This window comes from Podarcis tiliguerta, assembly GCF_965153285.1.
Source record: "Podarcis tiliguerta genome assembly, chromosome: 17".
Lineage (NCBI taxonomy): Eukaryota > Metazoa > Chordata > Lepidosauria > Squamata > Lacertidae > Podarcis > Podarcis tiliguerta.
The window spans coordinates 8,264,679-8,284,227 of NC_139550.1; the positions used below are offsets into that span (position 1 = coordinate 8,264,679).

The following is a 19,549-nucleotide window of genomic DNA, read 5'->3' on the forward strand; positions in this document are numbered from 1 at the left end:
CTGGTGAAACCAATATTGGATCGGGCCATGCAGTACCCAGGGAGAAGAGGCTACATAAGCTAGCTGAGCCTTCACCAAGTTGTCACTCTCCAGGTGTTGCTGAACTACAACTCCCATCATCCCTGACTAACGGCCACATTGGCTGGGGATGATGGGGAGTGAAGTCCAACATCTGGAGGGACCAGGTTTGCCACGGCTGGTAGCTTATTCCTCTCTAGAACCACAGAAAGCGGTCCGTATAAACAGGACGCCCAAAATCAAACCAGGGGTTAAGTCATTTTCCTTCCAATGCATGCAGGAAGGGCACTGCTTAGGCAAGTAACTGAAAGTGCCAACCATGAGGAAATTCCACACTGAAATTCCACACCAACATTTCCTAAACAAGTGTGTTTGTTACTCTCAGCCAAAACAGAAGCCATTTTCGATCTGATTATTTTTACACAGAGCTGCTTCGGTGGAATCCAAGAACGGCTTTGTGAGGTAATACAGTGGTGCCTCGCAAGACGAAAAGAATCCGTTCCGTGAGTCTCTTCGTCTAGCGGTTTTTTTGTCTTGCAAAGCAAGCCCATTAGCGGATTAGCGCTATTAGCGGCTATTAGCGGCTATTAAAGGTTTAAGGGATTAGCGGATTAGCTGCTAAAAGGCTATTAGCAGCTTAGTGCCTTAGAAAAAGGGGGTGAGGAGCGGGGGGAAAACCCCAGGAATCGCAAGACATTTTCATCTTGCGAAGCAAGCCCATAGCAAATTCGTTTTGCGAAGCACCTCCAAAACAGAAAACCCTTTCGTCTAGCGGGTTTTCCGTCTTGCGAGGCATTCGTCTTGCGGGGCACCACTGTAGCCACCCCTTTCTCCTATTTCAAAACCACCCCGGGCTTCTTAATAAATAATAATAAGAAGAAATAATAGCAGCAGCAACCAAAAACCAGGCACTTTGAGAAGCTGTGGCTTCAAACCCCATGCTGTAGGCCTCATACACACATCAGGAACCAGCTGGGGAAAAACGCCAAGAGGAACATTGGCAACACAGTGAAGTCCCACTTCCTGTCTCAAGGCGTGCGTCTCCCTCACTCTTCCCCACACACCAGACCGTGACGATTTCACAATTTCAAACGTTTTTATATATTATATATATATACTTTAAAAAATGAGGTAAGTCATCTTGCCACAAAAAGACATGCTGCAGCCGCCTCCCTCTCCCCACCCGAATATTCCAGCTGCAAGGGTAGCTGTTATTGCTCTGTCTCTGGGTGGACTCTGATTGGCTGCTGGGTGGGCAGAGTACGTTATTGCCATGATCGGTGGCCAACGGGGCTGCCCGGCTTTCTGTCCTTGGGTCACCCCCGGGCGCAACCCACAGAGGCCTCCTCTAGCAAGTGGGAGACGTGGTGATGGGGCTGTGCAGGTAAGGGAGGCTGCCGGCAGTGGAGTGCACAGCCACCGAGACCGGGAAACTGAAGACGAACTGGGAGGTGGGCGTGGAGGAGCTCTTCCCCCTTTCCCTCAGCGTCCCCGACGGGCTGGCGGCCTCGGCGGCGCACGACGTAGCCAGAACCTGGGACTCAAACTGGAGGAGCTGTCCCATGAAGCTGAAGTTGGGGGAGATGATACTCCGGCGTTGCTTGACAAACTCAAAGGCTTCCTCAAGCTTCACCCGCTTCTTCATGATCAGGTAGGCCAAGCAGATGGTCGCCGATCGGGAAATGCCTGCTTGGCAGTGCACTAGGACGCGGCCGTGACAGGCCTTCACGGAGTCTGGGGGGAGCAAAGGAGAAAGGTCAGAATAGGGAGGAAGAAATGTCGACAGGCAAGAATCCTTCGACAGCCAGGACTGTGCAAGGATATACAGTGGTATCTCGGGTTTCATACGCTTCAGGTTACAGACTCCGCTAACCAAGAAATAGTGTTTCAGGTTAAGAACTTTGCTTCAGGATGAGAACAGAAATCGTGCTTCGGCAGCACAGCGGCTGCAGGAGACCCCATTAGCTAAAGTGGTGCTTCAGGTTAAGAACAGACCTCCGGAACGAATTAAATGCTTAACCCGAGGTACCACTCTATAAGTTTTTAACATATTACAGTGGCACCTCGGGTTACATACGCTTCAGGTTACAGACTCCGCTAACCCAGAAATATTACCTCAGGTTAAGAACTTTGCTTCAGGATGAGAACAGGAATCGTGCTCCGGCAGCACAGCGGCAGCAGGAGGCCCCATTAGCTAAAGTGGTGCTTCAGGTTAAGTACAGACCTCCAAAATGAATTCAGTACTTAACCTGAGGTACCACTGTAATTATCATTCATACAACAAAACTTCTCATCTTATACAATGTTTTCTTTGGACTTCCGTAAACACCTCTGATGATTTTCCGTTCTTATCACTTCTTATGCATTTCTTAATTTCGTATTACCTTTAATTATATTTAACTAATAATTCTCCTCATTGTCTTTTTTTGCAATATTTCAAATAATTCACCTTACTAAACTTCTTGCAAACCTACTAGCGTAATCTGTTCGTCACAATTATTTTTCAAATAGTCCCTAAATTTACTCTAGTTTACTCTAGTAGCTAAAGACCTGAACATTTGCTCCACCGTTTGGAGCTGGACCCACAAGCTTCGGTTTTGAAGCCTGTGTCCCACTATCTCTGCCTCACCCACCCAACCTGCCAGGATGAACATACCTATGTATTCAATCGCTTCCATGAACCAGGAACTGATGTCGGTTTTGTGGTTGTCTTCCACTGGGATGCATTTGTATTGAAAATGTCCTTCAAAGTGGTTTGGGCAGTCCGAGGAAACATTCAACAAGGCCGTGATCCTCAAGGCGTCTAGCATGTCTCTCCGGGCGGCGTGATGTGCGCTGCCAAGGAAAAGGAACGGAAGGATTTCCACGGGGCCACCCTACTCTCCGGAAGGGGAAGCAAGAAAGGAGAAAAGAGAAGGATCACTATGACTGAGAGAGGGAGAAGAGAAGTCCCAACAGGAAAAGGAACAGGCAGAGATGCGTGATGCTCACAGAATTCATGAGCTCCACAAAACACATCTGGCGAATGCCAGTGACATTACAGTGGTGCCCCGCAAGACGGAAAACCCGCTAGACGAAAGGGTTTTCCGTTTTGGAGGTGCTTCGCAAAACGAATTTCCTATGGGCTTGCTTCGCAAGATGAAAATGTCTTGCGAGTTCCTGCGATTTTTTTTCCGCTCCCCACCCCCTTTTTCTAAGGCACTAAGCTGCTAATAGCCTTTTAGCAGCTAATCCCTTAAGCCTTTAATAGCCGCTAAACCGCTAATAGGGTTGCTTCGCAAGACGAAAAAACCGCTAGACGGAAAGACTCGCGGAACAGATTCTTTTCGTCTTGCGAGGCACCACTGTACTGGACTCACAACAGGGACAAATAAGCAGCTGTCCCCATTCACAATTCTCTAGCGATTCTCAATCGCCGCCAGAGATTCACAATAGCATTACGTTTGAAGCTTTCTGATCTTAAAGCTGTGGGACCCCAGCTTTACCCCTCAAACCTGTGGAGGGCCTGGTTTGAAATGGAGTTGGCTATACCATGTGGTGTTATATATTCTGTAGGCTTACGGTGACTGAGCAAAAACACAAAACAAAAAGGGTGCAGCAGGAATATCACTCTGAATTGCATTTAGTGATGCAATTTAGCTTGCTGAGTAATGGTGAGTGCACAATTTCTAATCAGGTCTTGGGCATCTGTCTCTCTTGAGAGCATTATGCCGCTATCCCAAACAAGACTCCGTGTCGCTGGCTGACAGCACACCTGCAGCAAGGTTAACTGGCTTTAAAGGTAAAGGTAAAGGTACCCCTGCCCGTACGGGCCAGTCTTGACAGACTCTAGGGTTGTGCGCCCATCTCACTTAAGAGGCCGGAGGCCAGCGCTGTCCGGAGACACTTCTGGGTCACGTGGCCAGCGTGACAAAGCCGCATCTGGCGAGCCAGCGCAGCACACGGAAACGCCGTTTACCTTCCCGCCAGTAAGCGGTCCATATTTATCTACTTGCACTTTGATGTGCTTTCGAACTGCTAGGTTGGCAGGCGCTGGGACCGAGCAACGGGAGCGCACCCCGCCGCGGGGATTCGAACCACCAACCTTTCGATCAGCAAGCCCTAGGCGCTGAGGCTTTTACCCACAGCGCCACCCGCGTCCCCAGACTGGCTTTAGAGTCACTTAAAAATAGTTTTGCCAAGCTGTCCATTCTGAAACTTTTTAACATCGCTCTTCATTGAAAATCTGAACTCTCCTAATAAAACCTAGCCCTTTTGATTCATGCAACTACACTTGCGGGTTCTTTGTTCATTTCCACAAAATTTTAGTTCCGGAAGGCCTGGGAGATTCCACTCCAAAGATCTCCAGATGTTGTGAACTGCATTTTCCATCATCTGTCCTTTGACGACTGGGGATGCTGGCTGGAGCTGATGAGAGGTGTAACCTACAATATCTGGAGGGTGTTGGCTAGACTATCCCTGCTCTACTCCTAAGCAAAGGAAGGCCACCAAGTTCAAATCCCTACACCATGCGCTCTTGAATTACGACTGTGTGTCAGCCAGCATGACAGTACCACCCACACAAGAAATAACAATCGCTATTGACTGTCTCCCACGTTAGTCACCCTCGGGAGCTAGAAATTAATGGACATGACTAACTCAGGCTCCCTAATTATAGTAGGTCTACGCCAAGTATAACTTGGTTGGTTGGATGCAACCTTATGGCTCCATGGCTAGACTAGAAGCCACTGCATCCAAACAGTGTACCAAAACATCTTCATTGTTCAGCAGACAACAATAGGTGCACACCTCCTCCCAGCAAGGGAGATCTATATACAGAAGCAGGTTCCTGGACATTCTCCTTGCTGGATTGAAAGACACATGGCCACATGCACATCTGCATTACTTGGACACCACCACATTAGAGGGGCATCTTTTTACAAGGTAAGAATGGGAAGAACTAGTACAGCCACACACAACGTATCGTCGGGAACTGCTTGCTGGTTTCTCACTGGCATCCAACTGGCCACTGTGAGAACCGGGGGCTGGACTGCATGGGCCTGATCCATGTTCTTATACTATCCAAATTAGTAAGGTAAAGGGACCCCTGACCATTAGGTCCAGTCGTGACCGACTCTGGGGTTGCGGCGCTCATCTCGCTTTATTGGCCGAGGGAGCCGGCGTACAGCTTCCGGTTCATGTGGCCAGCATGACTAAGCCGCTTCTGGTGAACCAGAGCAGCGCACGGAAACACTGTTTACCTTCCCGCCAGAGCAGTACCTATTTATCTACTTGCACTTTTTGTGCTTTTGAACTGCTAGGTTGGCAGGAGCAGGGACCAAACAACGGGAGCTCACCCGTCACGGGAATTTGAACCGCCGACCTTCTGATCGGCAAGTCCTAGGCTCTGGTTTAACCCACAGCGCCACCCGCGTCCCCACTATCCAAATTAGGCCAGGCCATTTCGCCACTTCTAAAATATTCCGACAGAGAACATATTCTCCAGGGCTCGGAGACCCTGTTCAAAGTGCAAAACCAGACCTCTGTTGTTTTAAGGACAGACAGGTTGTCTTTGATTCTTACGGATAATACACCAACCAGGAGACTGAATTCATAGTGCCAATTCAGACAAGGGTCTCTGACAAGAACGAGGGTTTAAACGGATATAAGCCCCGGAAAGCCAACCTGATCGTGTTGCGGTGTCCCACAGGAGCTACAGCTGTGCTCAAGGTACTCTGCAGTCGCCACCACGGACGCAGCAGTCGGAGATTTTGTCTTTGCACAGAATTCCGGATATTCCGAGTGAAACCTCTCATAGCCGCCTGAAAGATAAGCAACATCACAGTGTTAAGAGTGTCGGACCTGGGAGATCAGGGTTCAAACCCCCAATCGGTCGTGAAGCTCATTGGGTGACCTTGCGCCAATCGCAGCCTCTTAACCTTCCTCACAGGGTTGTTTTAGGGCTTAACTGAGGAGGTGGGTAAACCATGTACTTCCTGGAGGCAAAGGTTGCCTATAAATGCAATAATTAACCTCTTCTGCTTACCTGCTTCAGAAAGCAGGAGGAGATGGAGATGCCAGAGATCTCCACGCGCTTGCAATGGGACCCACGGCAGTCGCAAAACGCGCCTGGCACCTGGCTAATTTCTAACACTGAATCCGATGTTGCATTTTCAAATATTGTCCAAGCTCTATTTACTACGGATGACTTCACAGTTTCCCACCAACCAGGCTGCTTATAGCTGAGGTCTCGAACGCTATCCATCTTTTAACAAAAAGTGCTTTTTCTCCACATCCACAGGTCACCTGCTGAGAGGCCCACAAATCCAGCTGCCAGGTGGCCAACAGCTCCTCTCTCCCCTCTGGGGACTGATCCTGCTGCATTCAAAGGGCTTGGCCCCAAAGGCAAAGCAACCTGCTCCGGTACCTGGAGCGGCACTCATCCCAGGGGGCATGGCGCGCGTCCCAGGGGGCGTGGTGTTTTATTTTATTTTTTGTCAAAAGAGTGTGTTGGTAATACAGTGGTACCTCGGGTTACAGATGCTTCAGGTTACAGACGCTTCAGGTTACAGACTCCGCTAGCCCAGAAATAGTGCCTCGGGTTAAGAATTTTGCTTCAGGATGAGAACAGAAATTGCGCAGCAGCAGCAGGAGGCCCCATTAGCTAAAGTGGTGCTTCAGGTTAAGAACAGTTTCAGGTTAAGAACGGACCTCCGGAACAAATTAAGTACTTAACCTGAGGTACCACTCTATAGTCAAAAGTAAAATTCCGTTCTGGTTGCTGTTGCTAATTCCTTCTTTCCCAATCGGCTACGTGTGATTGCCAAAGAAGAAGGATGCAAGAGAAATTGGGAGGAGGGAGGCCATTGTCTCACTCACCCATTTTCAGAGTTCTCTACAGCTGCCAGAGGACTTGAGGAAGGCAATGGGGCTCAGTGACAAGCACAAAGGCTGGCTGGCTAGCATGCCAACTCGCCATCTGTCAATCCGAACCTTTTTAGCACACTCACAAACCTAGCCTTCGGGCAAAAATGCTCACATTCCTTGATTAGTATCACCGCTGGATATTTTTGGAGCGGGGCAGAAGGCCCACTTCGATCACAGTGCAAGACAGTCACGATATGTGACTTCATAAGCTCATCAGCCCAGTATCACAAGAGCTGCGTAGCATGATTGACGGAGTGCTGCGGAATCTCTCTATTCTTGCCATATCAAACAGGTACAAACACTGCACTTATCAGGGTCCTATCTGGCTGGCATGCTGCATCCAGCTGACTCACAAACCACACGAGGCCCTTTCAAGTATCTACACTTTTTCCTTCAGGGACTTCCCTTTTGCTCGTTTGTTTTTCTATGTTCTGAAGTTTTATTTATTTTTAATAGGCATTTTAAATTTTCATTCTGTAAACTGCTTTAAGCTTCGTTGTTGAAGAGCGGTATACAAATATTGCATGCACAAACACACAAGTTCCCTATCCAAATTTGGGGGTTCCCAAATCATTGTTTGAAGTCCCCCGCCCTTTTTAAAATGTTGAGGTCCCATTCAAAAGATGTCCTGGTCTGCCTTGCTCCAACACACCTCCCACTATTGGTGTGGAGGGTTGGGGAACTGGATCCAACCAACACACCCCAAAGAATCCTGCAAATTCCATTCAACACTTCCACCTTTCTTGCAGCCCTTGACCCTCAATACAGCGGTACCTCAGGTTAAGTACTTAATTCGTTCCGGAGGTCCATTCTTAACCTGAAGCACCACTTTAGCTAATGGGGCCTCCTGCTGCCGCTGCACTGCCGAAGCACGATTTTTGTTCTCATCCTGAAGCGAAGTTCTTAACCTGAAGCACTATTTCTGGGTTAGTGGAGGCTGTAACCTGAAGCATATATAACCTGAAGTGTATGTAACCTGAGGTACCAGGTTACTTCTACCACAGAAATGTCTTCTTACAGTCTGTCTCCACTCTTCACGCATTCCTCTTTTACCAAACCCTCAACATCATTCCCACAAAGATCAGAAACTTTGTTCTGGGGAAACCGCTCACCTTCCCAAGGGGCCGGAGTTGCAGGCTGGCCACAAGCCCTCCCCATGTACAGCGGGGTGTGTGGCGATGCTGCCCACATCACGCCCCATGGCCGACCAATCGGGTAGACCATGGGGCGTGGCTTACCGGATTTAAACCATCACAAGGCTCCTGCATCGAATCTCCCACCCTCCCACCCTATTTTCATGCATTCACCATCTTGGTCTTGCTATGGACTACGGTTGGTCGCCGGTTGAGGGGGCCCAGTAGGAATTTTCCCACTTGGCAAATTGGCACCAGCCATGTGGTTTTCGCCTGCCTTGTAGCGATTGTCACAATTTTGTAAGGTTTGGCAGTTAAAGGTAAAGGGACCCCTGACCATTAGGTCCAGTTGTGGCTGACTCTGGGTTTGCGGCGCTCATCTCGCTTTATTGGCCGAGGGAGCCGGCGTGCAGCTTCCGGGTCATGTGGCCAGCATGACTAAGCCGCTTCTGGCAAACCAGAGCAGCGCACAGAAACGCCGTTTACCTTCTCGCCAGAGTGGTACCTATTTATCTACTTGTACTTGATGTGCTTTCGAACTGCTAGGTTGGCAGGAGCAGGGACTGAGCAACGGGAGCTCACCCCGTCACGGGGATTCGAACCGCCGACCTTCTGATCGGCAAGCCCTAGGCTCTGTGGTTTAACCCACAGTGCCACCCGTGTCAGGTGGCTAGGCATTGCTAAACCTGGTTGATGGGAGGGGAGGTTGTGGCCTTCACCTGTCCCTGCTCCTTAAGGGTATTCCCTTAAAGGGATTCAGGGGTGTGGATCTTGTCCAAAGCCCGGGTATGGGCTAGGGCCATGCCACGACCCCATCGGGGACCCTGGGGGAGCTCGCAGTTGACGTACATCAACAGGGCTCCCCCTACTGATGGTTGACCCTTAGGAGACTACCTGCATGATGGGCAGGAGTCAGATACAGCCGGTTTAGTTCCAGTGCCTAAGCCAATACCACTCACATCTGTAACCAATAAAGTTGTGGCCTTATTTATCCCATTAACCCAAAATATTGGTGTCTGTATGTTTCATTATCAAAGACATGGGGTGGTGCTCAGGGCCTCGCCATGCAAAACCTAACCATCAATTTCTTGCTTGGCATTCTGCATGCAAATGAGCGCACTCAGTACTTCGGTTACATGAACCTTTCTGTGTAGAGAACAGCAATCCAATGGTCTCATGACTCTCATGATTCTCCAAAGGTAGTATTATCCTAAACCACATACCAACAAAGTGAGGTTTGACAGCAGCCAAAAGACTGATATCGATTCATTGGAGATAATACTACGGTCTCCTTTAATCAACGGATAGAAGATACGATAACTCTCTCAACATACGAAGAAGATTGCTTTTAGATGCAAATTGTGCATGGATAAATATAATGATATTTGGAATGCATTTATAAAAATGAGCATGACTTGTTAATAATTTTACATTCCTTGGAATAGTCGTACTACTTATATACCCATTTATTGTATTGTTATCAGCTGCAAGCACTTTTTTCTTTTGGGTTTTCCCCCTTCGTTTTATTTCTCCACTGAATTTTTAAATTAAATAATTTTTTGGGGGCGGGGAGGGATGATTCTCCAAGGGTGATCTAACTAGGTACCAAACATACAAAGGATTGCATGACTGCAAACAGAAGTACTTGTGTGACTGTTGAACTGGCTAACCAACTAACAAACAAAATGCACCAGCCTGAGTAAGGAAGATTTATTCAGTAAAATGTTCAAGAGACTCTAAAGGTAAAGGGACCCCTGACCATTAGGTCCAGTCGTGACCGACTCTGGGGTTGCGGCGCTCATCTCGCTTTATTGGCCGAGGGAGCCGACGTACAGCTTCCGGGTCATGTGGCCAGCATGACTAAGCCACTTCTGGCGAAGCAGAGCAGCATACGGAAACGCCGTTTACCTTCCCGCTGGAGCGGTACCTATTTATCTACTTGCACTTTGACGTGCTTTCGAACTGCTAGGTTGGCAGGAGCAGGGACCGAGCAACGGGAGCTCACCCCGTCGTGGGGATTCGAACCGCCGACCTTCTGATCGGCAAGTCCTAGGCTCTGTGGTTTAACCCACAGCACCACCCGCGTCCCTTAACAAGAGACTCTATTTGCTCCATTTACTACTCTCCAATTAAAAAAAACAAAAACCCTTTAACTTGGGCAGATATAAACAGGGTTGTGTGTACTGTTGCATACTTAAAGATCAAATTCTGTACCCAGGCAAGCTGAACCAATTTCAGTGTCCTGAATAAATTATGTGAACTGTGCAAATTTGAACATTACTGTATTTCCAATGCTGTTAGTCCCAGCCCACAAGATGCAAAGTTTCTGAAGAAACCACTCAGACTCTTATTCATGCACCTCTCTAGTTTCCAAGATTTTAAACTGGGTGGCAACCATATTTTTTTAAAAAAAAATAATCTCAGTTGATTCTTGGTTTATTCTTAGCTTCAAAATGCACGACAGCATTTAAGATTGGGACCTGTCACTAGAGCATCATTGCCAAACTACAGATAATGATAGCTGAAGAAGCTGAAATACATACCTTGTGATGTGTATCAAATTTTTTAAGACTCATTTAATTATCTGCTTCGGTTGAGAGAACACTGAGTTTAAACTTTATACCGCTGTGAAGCATGAATAGTGCGGGGGCAGGCCTCCGTGTGCTGCTGTTAATATAAATGACTCTGAAATATTTGGGGATTTTCAAACCACTCTGCACTTGATCTATCCCAGATCTGGCCTTATCAACACCCAAAACGTTTTAATTGCACTTGCGTACGACTGTTGCAATCACAAGCGTTTCCATTATTTTTCACCCATTCGTGGTGGTGTCACAATTTTCCAGCAATCGCAGGCACATGGTGCACTCTGTAAGACTTTGTTTCCTACTGAGTCAAAGGAAAGACAGACAGGAATTCCATGGAGCTTCAGAGCAACAGCCCCTCAGCTGATTCACGGGTTAAGTGACAAATCCATCGCCCTAAGACACCAAAACTTAAACAGCGATCTGGATGATCACCCGAGATTTGCGCACTGGTCACTTGGCTGATCAAATATTGTCCGCTGATTATTACTTGACGGTCAAATATCCAAAGGAGCCATCATGCTTGAAAAATTAATCTCCGCAATTAATCTGCCTTTCAAAGCTGACTTTTGTTTGTCTCTGTATAATATAACTTATATTTCTACCTCTTTCCCTACTTTTGTAACTCTAGTCTGACCGTAATTTTTAAGCATAAAAGCAAAAGGCAAACTGAATAAGCGAATCATTCACAGAAACAGCCGCTAACATGGCTAAAAATTGGGATAATTCATTGTATTTGTTGGAATATGGTTTATTGTTACTTGCCGTGACAGGCAAGTTTGTTTTTGCACTTAAATATATACGATATCTTTATTGTCATTGTCCCATGCAGAACAATGAAACTGAAAAACTACATAAAACATTCAACCCCCCCTAAAAACTCTGAAACCCCATTTTAAAATACACTATACTATAGAGACTCCTTATGCTGCATTTACAACCAGAATTGCATTTGCGTAGAAACTATTTCTCAGGCGGCTAGTCCTGGCCTTTATAACCCTATACCTTCTTCCAGAAGGCAGAAGCTGAAAGAGATAATTTCCAGGGTGCGTACTATCCTGCGCTATCTCTGCCGCTTTCTTATGGCACCTGGCAGCATAGATTTGATCTAAGGTGGGAAGAGTGCACCCAATTATTCTCTCTGCAGTTTTTACAACCCTGGACAGCATTGGTTTTTTTTTGCCTCTGTACCAAACCAATTGGGGTTGCCAATGGGGAATCTGTGAACACAAGGGCAGCTTTAAAGTCTCCCACCAGCAAAGTCTCAGAGCCCCCCCCCCTCCCCACTTGGTGATAGGTGGTTATCTCTTTCTCCTTTGAAAAGTACGTAGAGCTGAAAGAGGAAGTCAGAATAGTGGCCTTCTTTCCCACTTCCTCTCTCCGTTCTTCCTGCTTTTCAAGACTCAGATTAAGCTACCAGATCAGATATTTACCAAGATCGCTTGGAATTGCAAAGAAAGAAAAGTTATGTGTGTGAGCCTGAGTTTTCCGGGAGAGGAGGGGAGGTGATAACAGAGGGAAGGAGACACTCAAAATCCAACTGTGTCCTTGAGCCCAATTGAAATTGCAAAGGATCTTTTGTTATTTTGTTTGACCCAATCTTTCGGAGCAGTCAATTACCCAATCTAGGACCACCTCTAGCCCCCAGTATACACTGAGGCAGTCCCCAACACAGCAATTAAAACAACTGGAGAAAAACGCTAGGTTTGTTTGGTTTTACCACGTGCTAAAGCAGGAAGCCCACTAATCATTTTTAAATGCTAAAATATAAAACGGAACAGCAGCTTGCCTCTTCAGCAGTAAAAGTTGGTGCAGTGAAAGCCCCGAAAGAAACCAATAATCTGGATATATGGCATCATAGTTTGAAATCGGAATCTTCTTTTTCATGTATTTTTTATTCATTTTCAAATTATTATGGAACCACAGAGACAGGTAAACAAGAGCAAAAGTTCAATAACGTCTCCAACTAAAAGCATTGCATACCAAACCTAAACATATTAAATAGCAACACTCAATCGAAAATCATGACAGCCATATTTCTCTAGATGTCACGTGGCGAGACACATGTAAATCTAAAACGAAACTATATGAAATAAAATCCCACCATACTGGATAGAAATTATGTGGCTCTCCCTGTCCCACAGACCTGTAACTTACGTGCTATGTTTTCTGCAACAACTAAATTCCAGAAATATTTAGACCAGGCATAGGCAAACTCAGGGCCTCCAGATGTTTTGAGACTACAACTCCCATCATCCCTAGCTAACAGGACCAGTGGTCAGGGATGATGGGAATTATAGTTCCAAAACATCTGGAGGGCCAGATGTAGTCAGAATTTTTTCAAGCATCATGGGGTATAGGCGAAAAGGAAGAAGATATGTACTGCTTGTTCTTCGCAGACTGCCAGAGCAGCAACGTTCAGCACAACCTTTGCAAACCACTGGCTTAAGATCTCAACCAGGTATTTGTTTATTTCTGAGCCAACCTCACTCTCAAAAGTGACTTGAAACACAGAGAGAGACCATAGCTCATACCTTTCCAGGAAATACCTGGGCCCAAGGCCTGGTCAAAAGGCAACAATATTCGGCTGAATGGACCACACTGTATCTGACAGAACAGATCAGGGATAGGCACAAGGAGGCCAGATCACCCGCCCTCCAGCATAGCTCCTGCCTGCAAATCCATCTTAGTCCCCAAACCATGCCGCATGTGAGTAAGCAGCAGAGGTCCCCAAGGCACAGGCAACTGGGAGGGAGCAGCTGAGATGCCCCAAGGGGAGAAGATGAGCTGGTCCCTCTGTCTCTGTTGTAGGAAGAGGAGGCAAAAGACTCATCAGCCATAGACAACCTAGGCTATCTATGGATGCTTCTCAGCCCTTGCGGAATTCAAAACACGGCCTCCATTAAAAGGTTAGGCCCTGACCAGGGTTATCAACGCAGCTTCACACGTTTGCAAAATAAGAAAAATCCTCCACTAGCTTGCAATGCTTCCTCTACATCGTTCTCAGGAGCTGGTGCGATTTTTCTACAGAAACTGGTGCAAATATCCTTCCAGGGCACATGAATGCATATACCCAGGCATGGCATCAAGGCTGTGTGTTGCTTTGTTCCTTTTTTTTATCCTTGAGGATGCATTCCTAAGTCCCGAAGGGAGAGGCCGTTCCCGGGACAATAAAGCAGGATCTTTCCACCCACCCAGAGCTTTTGCAGTTCAAAAGGTCACCAGCAGCCTTCACACACACACACACACAGCCCAGATGACAGGTCAGATGGGCAGGAAACAATCTCCGGATACAATTCAGTCTACTATTTCCAAAGACCACACCAGGAGGGACCGTGAAGGAGACTCCCGCTACCCGGAATCCCTGGCTGGGACGGATGTGAAGGAGGTTGCAAGAGGGTGATAAAAACTCCCTCTTTTTTCTGAGTATTGCATAGTATTTAAGAAACACATCTGAGGGAGGGAGAAATGGGTGCGAAACCTCACGCTGACGGAGCCTGCGCCACTAATGCATGGCCCACGCAGAGTGCACGGCGCTGCACAAAGGACAGAATTCAAGGCTGTCTCTTGCCGAAAGAAATCTCTTCCTACTAGGTGGAGCTGCCTGCATGGGGAAGGGATCGCCCGCGCAGTTTGGCGGCGAGGGAAGGGAGTAGGCGAGGGTTGGGGAGCCAATCTGAGCCCTACCTCCAATAACTTAACGAAAGAGTGTTGTTCTCGGGGTTCAAGCCAGGTCGGGAAGCTCCCACTCTCAGGGCTTGAAATGGGAGTCGCAAGTGGTGGGAGACACACATTGCCCTAAGAGGCGCTCCCGTCTGAACGCTACACGACCGGGCAACACGGAAGTGCGCAGGCACGATTCACAGAATCGTAGCGTTGGAAGGGACCCCGAGGGTCATCTAGTCCGACCCCCTGCAATGAAGGAATCCTGCTCACAGCCACCCCTGGGTAGTCTCGAACCACCAACCTTCTGGTTAACAGCCGTGACCCATCCTTGCGCGCCCTCGGCTGGGTCCGCGCAACTCCTTCTCCCTGAAGGTCTTGGGCCACCCCCCACTCACCTTTCATTTTTTTCCAATTTCTTTTATTGGTTTTCACAACATTATAAACAAAGAAACACATAAGACAAACATAAATGATAGCCTTATTTAAAAAGTACACTTATTAACATTGTTAAGTGACTTCCTCGCTTCCCCTTGGTTGGATTTTAACGGTTTTCCAAATCACAGTTCTTCTAAAATTTAACTTAAACATTAGCATCCTTAGATCTCCCCATTATGAAATTAAACCTATTAATTCACCACTTAACATAAATAAAACCCTGAGCCAATTAAGGAAGGTGCCCGCTCACCTTTCAGCAGGCAGATGTCGGCGTGCTGCGCGTCCCGGCGCAGCGCCCGCACCACCAGCGCCACGGTGCTGTCTTCCCGCAGCGCGTCCGCCCGCCCGCTGCGCTCGTCGTACACCACCACGGCCGAGTAGAGCCCCGAGCGGAGGCGGGCGCGCGCCTCGTCGTCGGCCGGCAGGATCTGCTCCAGGCTGACGGAGCCCTTGGCCCTGCGCCGGACGATGGTGTTGCAGCGCACGTTGAGCGCGCCGCGGATGTGGCCCGCGCTGTGCGCCAGGAAAGGCCTGCAGTCCAAGAGGAGGCACTTGCCGCCCTGGCCGGAGCCCCCGCCGCCGTGCAGGAGGCGCTGCAGCCCCACGCACTCCATCTCGCGCAGCTCCGCCATGGCCGCCTTCGCCGCCGCGCAACCTCCCTCCCTCTCCCTCCTGCTGCTGCGGGACACGGGCCTTAGCGCGCTCCTCTTGCGCGCAGCCCTAGCGCGGCCGCGGAAAAGGAAGCGCAGCTGCTGCTGCTGCTGCCGCTGGTGGCGACGGCGGTGCTGGCCGCGCGCCCTCCGGAGCGCGTGGGAGGGTCGCTTTTACTACCTCGCCCCGCCCTCCCGGCTCGGCTTTCCCTCTCCCCGCCGCCGGGCCCCATTCTTGCCTCCGCTCGCCTTGAATGGAACGCGCGACGTCACAATGGGAGGAATCGAACGCGGCCCCGGCGCTTGTGCGCGCGTTCCATTCATAATAATAATAAAGGAGGAGGAGGAGGAGGGGCGGGAGGGAAAGGAAGGAGGCGCGTTCTACTGGCGGCGGCCCCAGGCTTTGTGAATGGGAAGCCGAGCGCGGAGGGGCGGCGGCGATAGGGAACCACCCGAGCAACTCAAGGGGCCGCTTCCTGGCGCGATCCGAGAAGCACTTGGTTCGTTTGTTTGCTGCTGCGTCAGGTTTCTTAGGAAAGCCCTTCTGTTTGCTGTGGAAAGCAGCGCCGGGTCGCGGCCTCAGCTGCGCGCACATCCTGGCGCCGGGTTTGGGGTTATTTCTGGCTTTCTAAGGGGCGCGCGCGCTTGGCGGGGCGCTTCTCCGGTAGAAATGAGAGGCCCGAATTGGTACATCGTCACCCTTTTTAAACAGGAAAAAGCCGCTTCCAGTGAAGTGGGAAGCGGGTGAGGCGGGGAGGACTTGGCCCTTTCATCAGTCGAGTAACTTCCGCCCTGACATCAGTCATGTGTCGCCAATCTTTACTTTTCGATGCACGTTTCTAAAATTCTCAGCATTCCTGGGTTAGATACTACAGTCCAAACGCCACTTACCTGGGATTAAAAGCAACTGAATTCCATGGGGCATGGTTAGGATAGTAGCTCGACTTTTCCCAGTCTATTCTAGTCGTATTAAATAGTATTTATAATACTTTACTGATTGGCAGGGTGGTGTCCCCCCCCCCCCGCCAGAACTGAGTTCCGCCACCTCTTTGTAGCTGTAGTGTCGGGCTTCGGGCAGCACGATGGAGGCGACGTTGTAATGGGGCCGCAGCCATGCCGGCGGCGGGGCAATTGGGGGGAGAAGCGTTCCCCTCCCCCAAAAAAGTTTTTGTTTCCCTCCCCCTAAAACATCTTTGGCTCCCCCCTAAAAAAAGCACAACGACTTAGGGTTGTCCATAAAAAACCCCCACTGCTGACTGGTTATATTTGTTGGTCTTGCATTTTATTGTTTACCACTTAATCATTAATATTTTAAAGTACTGTCCTATAAAATAATAAGATGATTTGAACCTGAGACTGAATAAATCTTATTATTGTTTATTTCATTGATTTCTCATGATGCCAAATTTTGCCTATTCCACATCCAGCCAAATTTAGATTTGCGTCCCAATAGTAGATTTTGTCCCAATTTCTTTCTTTAAAAAAAATTATTCAAAATTAAAACAAAACATATTATCCAAAAACATATCATCCTTATTCCCCCCCCCCCATTTTTCCTCCCTCCCCCCACCCTACCACACAAACCCCCCCAACCCCAACCCCCCCGGCTTCCCTCAGTTCCAGTCTTTGATTTCTCTAAAAATGCTGTTTTCTGCATGTTACAAAGTTGTATGGATCCTCAAACTATTTAGCTGATTATTATCAATAAAAAGTTTGTGAATGTTTATTCAAAGCCAGCCAAGGAGTCCAATTCGCTTTGTTGCGTCTTCAGATACTTTGTAAAGGGTTCCCATTCATCCTTAAAGTCACAGTTATCCTTGTCCCGTAGCTTATATGTCAGTTTTGCCAGTTCTGCATAGTCCATCAATTTTTCTTGCCATGATTCTTTAGTTGGGGTTTCTTCAGTCTTCCATCCTTGTGCTACCAGAACTCTCGCGGCTGGATTGCATCCCAATTTCTTGCCAGAATGGGGCCAATGACAACTCACTCCTGGAGAAGACAGGCTTTCACCAGGACCACCACACTCTAGGAAAGAGTTGCCCACCACTATCCGTTTCCCCCACTCAATTGTCCTGATTTGCTGCTATTTAACAATATATATATGCACAAAATACACACATTTCCTGTTATCTTTAATTTGGACCTAAGCTGAGACACAGTAATCGTTCGAAACAAAACAAAACACCCCAGAGGTCTCCTCGCTTTCAGAGTTTGTCAGAAGAGAGACTTGAAAAGATTTGAACGTGGGACTGAATAATCTGTACTCCTGGCTTCTCACCAAAAACTCCCTGGATAAGATGACCTTCCTATTGCATTATTTAATTAAGATGTCATGTTGCCCAATACATTTTTAATACCTTAATTTCACTTTAAAGGCACACTCAGTCCTAGGCGGCACTTCGTTCATGAATGAGGAGACTGAATCACAGGAGCACACGAAAGTCCATGTGAACAGACCTTCCAGAGGATTTTGACATCTTGAAAGGGCATGGCTTCCTGGCAGGCTTCTGAAGTGGCACATCTTTTTGTAGAAAGTAACGATGGATAGAGGCCAAACAGGGACACATTCCAAATACTTAGATGTCTCCCCGTAAAATCACTGGTCCTTAAAAACACTTAATGTTGGCTGCATTCAAGCACTCAGTGTTGAGCTTCACGACCCTTGTTTCTGCAGCTGCTACAAACGGAGATATTTCTCAGATGTCTGGCTAGAGACTATAGTGAGGAAGCCAGTAAAAGAATTCTTCCAGGTACTTATTTGGGGAGCTGCCTGGCTAGGTGCGTGCAAGCCAAACATCAAGAGCTAAATAACTCTTTGCCTTTGGCTCAAAGCCTGAAACACTGAAAAAACAGAATTAGGCGTGTGCGGATGAAGACATAATTTAGTAAATATTTTCACAGAAATGAAGCAGTCAGGATTTCTGAGGAGCAGAGAATCTATGCTTATCTGACAGTATAGATAATATTACATTACTTAACATTTAATTGCCAGGTTAGATTTAAGTGAAACCTGAAATTGCTGGGTGTCTGTGCATTTTTTTATCGTCCTTGCTATTCCTGACCTAAACCCACAATATATATGTCTTCGTTTGGAGAGCAGAACAAACACATAAACAAACAAACCTTACAGAAATGTCAGCTATCGCTTTGAAGAAAGCCTGCTCTCATGCTGAGGCCTTGTCTTATTAACCTCGGAATGCGTGAGAATGTTTCCAGCACCTGTTCTGCAACTTCTGTCATAAGCTAGCTTGCGTTCTTTTTCCCCGAGGGAGTGACTTTGACTATTGAGGCGATGGGAAAGTTCAGGTCGATTCATAGCAGTTACGTTTTAGGAAGTCACGTGGTTTGCCACAGTGATGTGTTACTCTCTCGTACACCATAATAGTAATTACCTCGGGGATTCGTACTGAAATTTCACAAAGCGAGGAGGTTCCTTTCCGCACCTAGTAATTATAGTGTGCACAGAGTTCTCATCAGTCTCTCAGGGAAAGTAAAGAAAGGTGCTTATGAGAAGGGAGAGCCACATCGCTCACAAATCTATAATGAAGAGGAACCTGTTGAACTTCCAGTCTGAAGCGAAAGCATATAAATGTATATAGATTTAATATGTACCACGATAGCTTTTATATACAGTGGTACCTTGGTTCTCAAACTTAATCCGTTCCAGAAGTCCATTCCAAAACCAAAACGTTCCAAAAGCAAGGCATGCTTTCCCATAGAAAGTAATACAAAATGGTTTAATCCGTTCCAGACTTTTAAAAACGACCCTTAAAACAGCAATTTAACTTGAATTTTACTATCTAACGAGACCATTGATCCATAAAACGAAAGCAATAAACAATGTACTGCAGTCACACAATCAATCAATAGCTGAACTGGGTTCCACACAGTCACAAAAGAAAAAGCCACAAAAACAAAAATGCAAAATAAATAGCAAAAACAGACAGACCTCAGCGTAACACTCAGATCATCAGTGTAACACTCAAAACGGAGCACATTCAACTTCCAGAATACAGTGGCGCCTCGCAAGATGAAATTAATTCGTTCTGCGAGTTTTTTCGTCTTGTGAATTTTTCGTCTTGTGAAGCACGGTTTCCCATAGGAAATGCATTGACGGTTTCCCATAGGAATGCATTGACGGTTTTAAGAAAAAGGC

At 47.5% G+C, this 19,549-nt stretch overlaps 1 protein-coding gene across 1 annotated transcript; it reads right to left on the reverse strand.

Annotated features, from left to right (window-relative positions):
- Positions 1-1,095: 1,095 nt before the first annotated feature.
- On the reverse strand, positions 1,096-15,659 carry DUSP4 (dual specificity phosphatase 4). The gene is made up of 4 exons (XM_083420443.1): positions 14,994-15,659; positions 5,683-5,819; positions 2,675-2,894; positions 1,096-1,752 (listed from the first exon to the last, which is right to left on the reverse strand). Exons 1-4 carry the CDS (start codon positions 15,373-15,375, stop codon positions 1,367-1,369), a joined length of 1,125 nt encoding a protein of 374 aa, XP_083276569.1. The 5' UTR covers positions 15,376-15,659; the 3' UTR covers positions 1,096-1,366.
- Between the last annotated feature and the right edge of the window lie 3,890 nt (positions 15,660-19,549).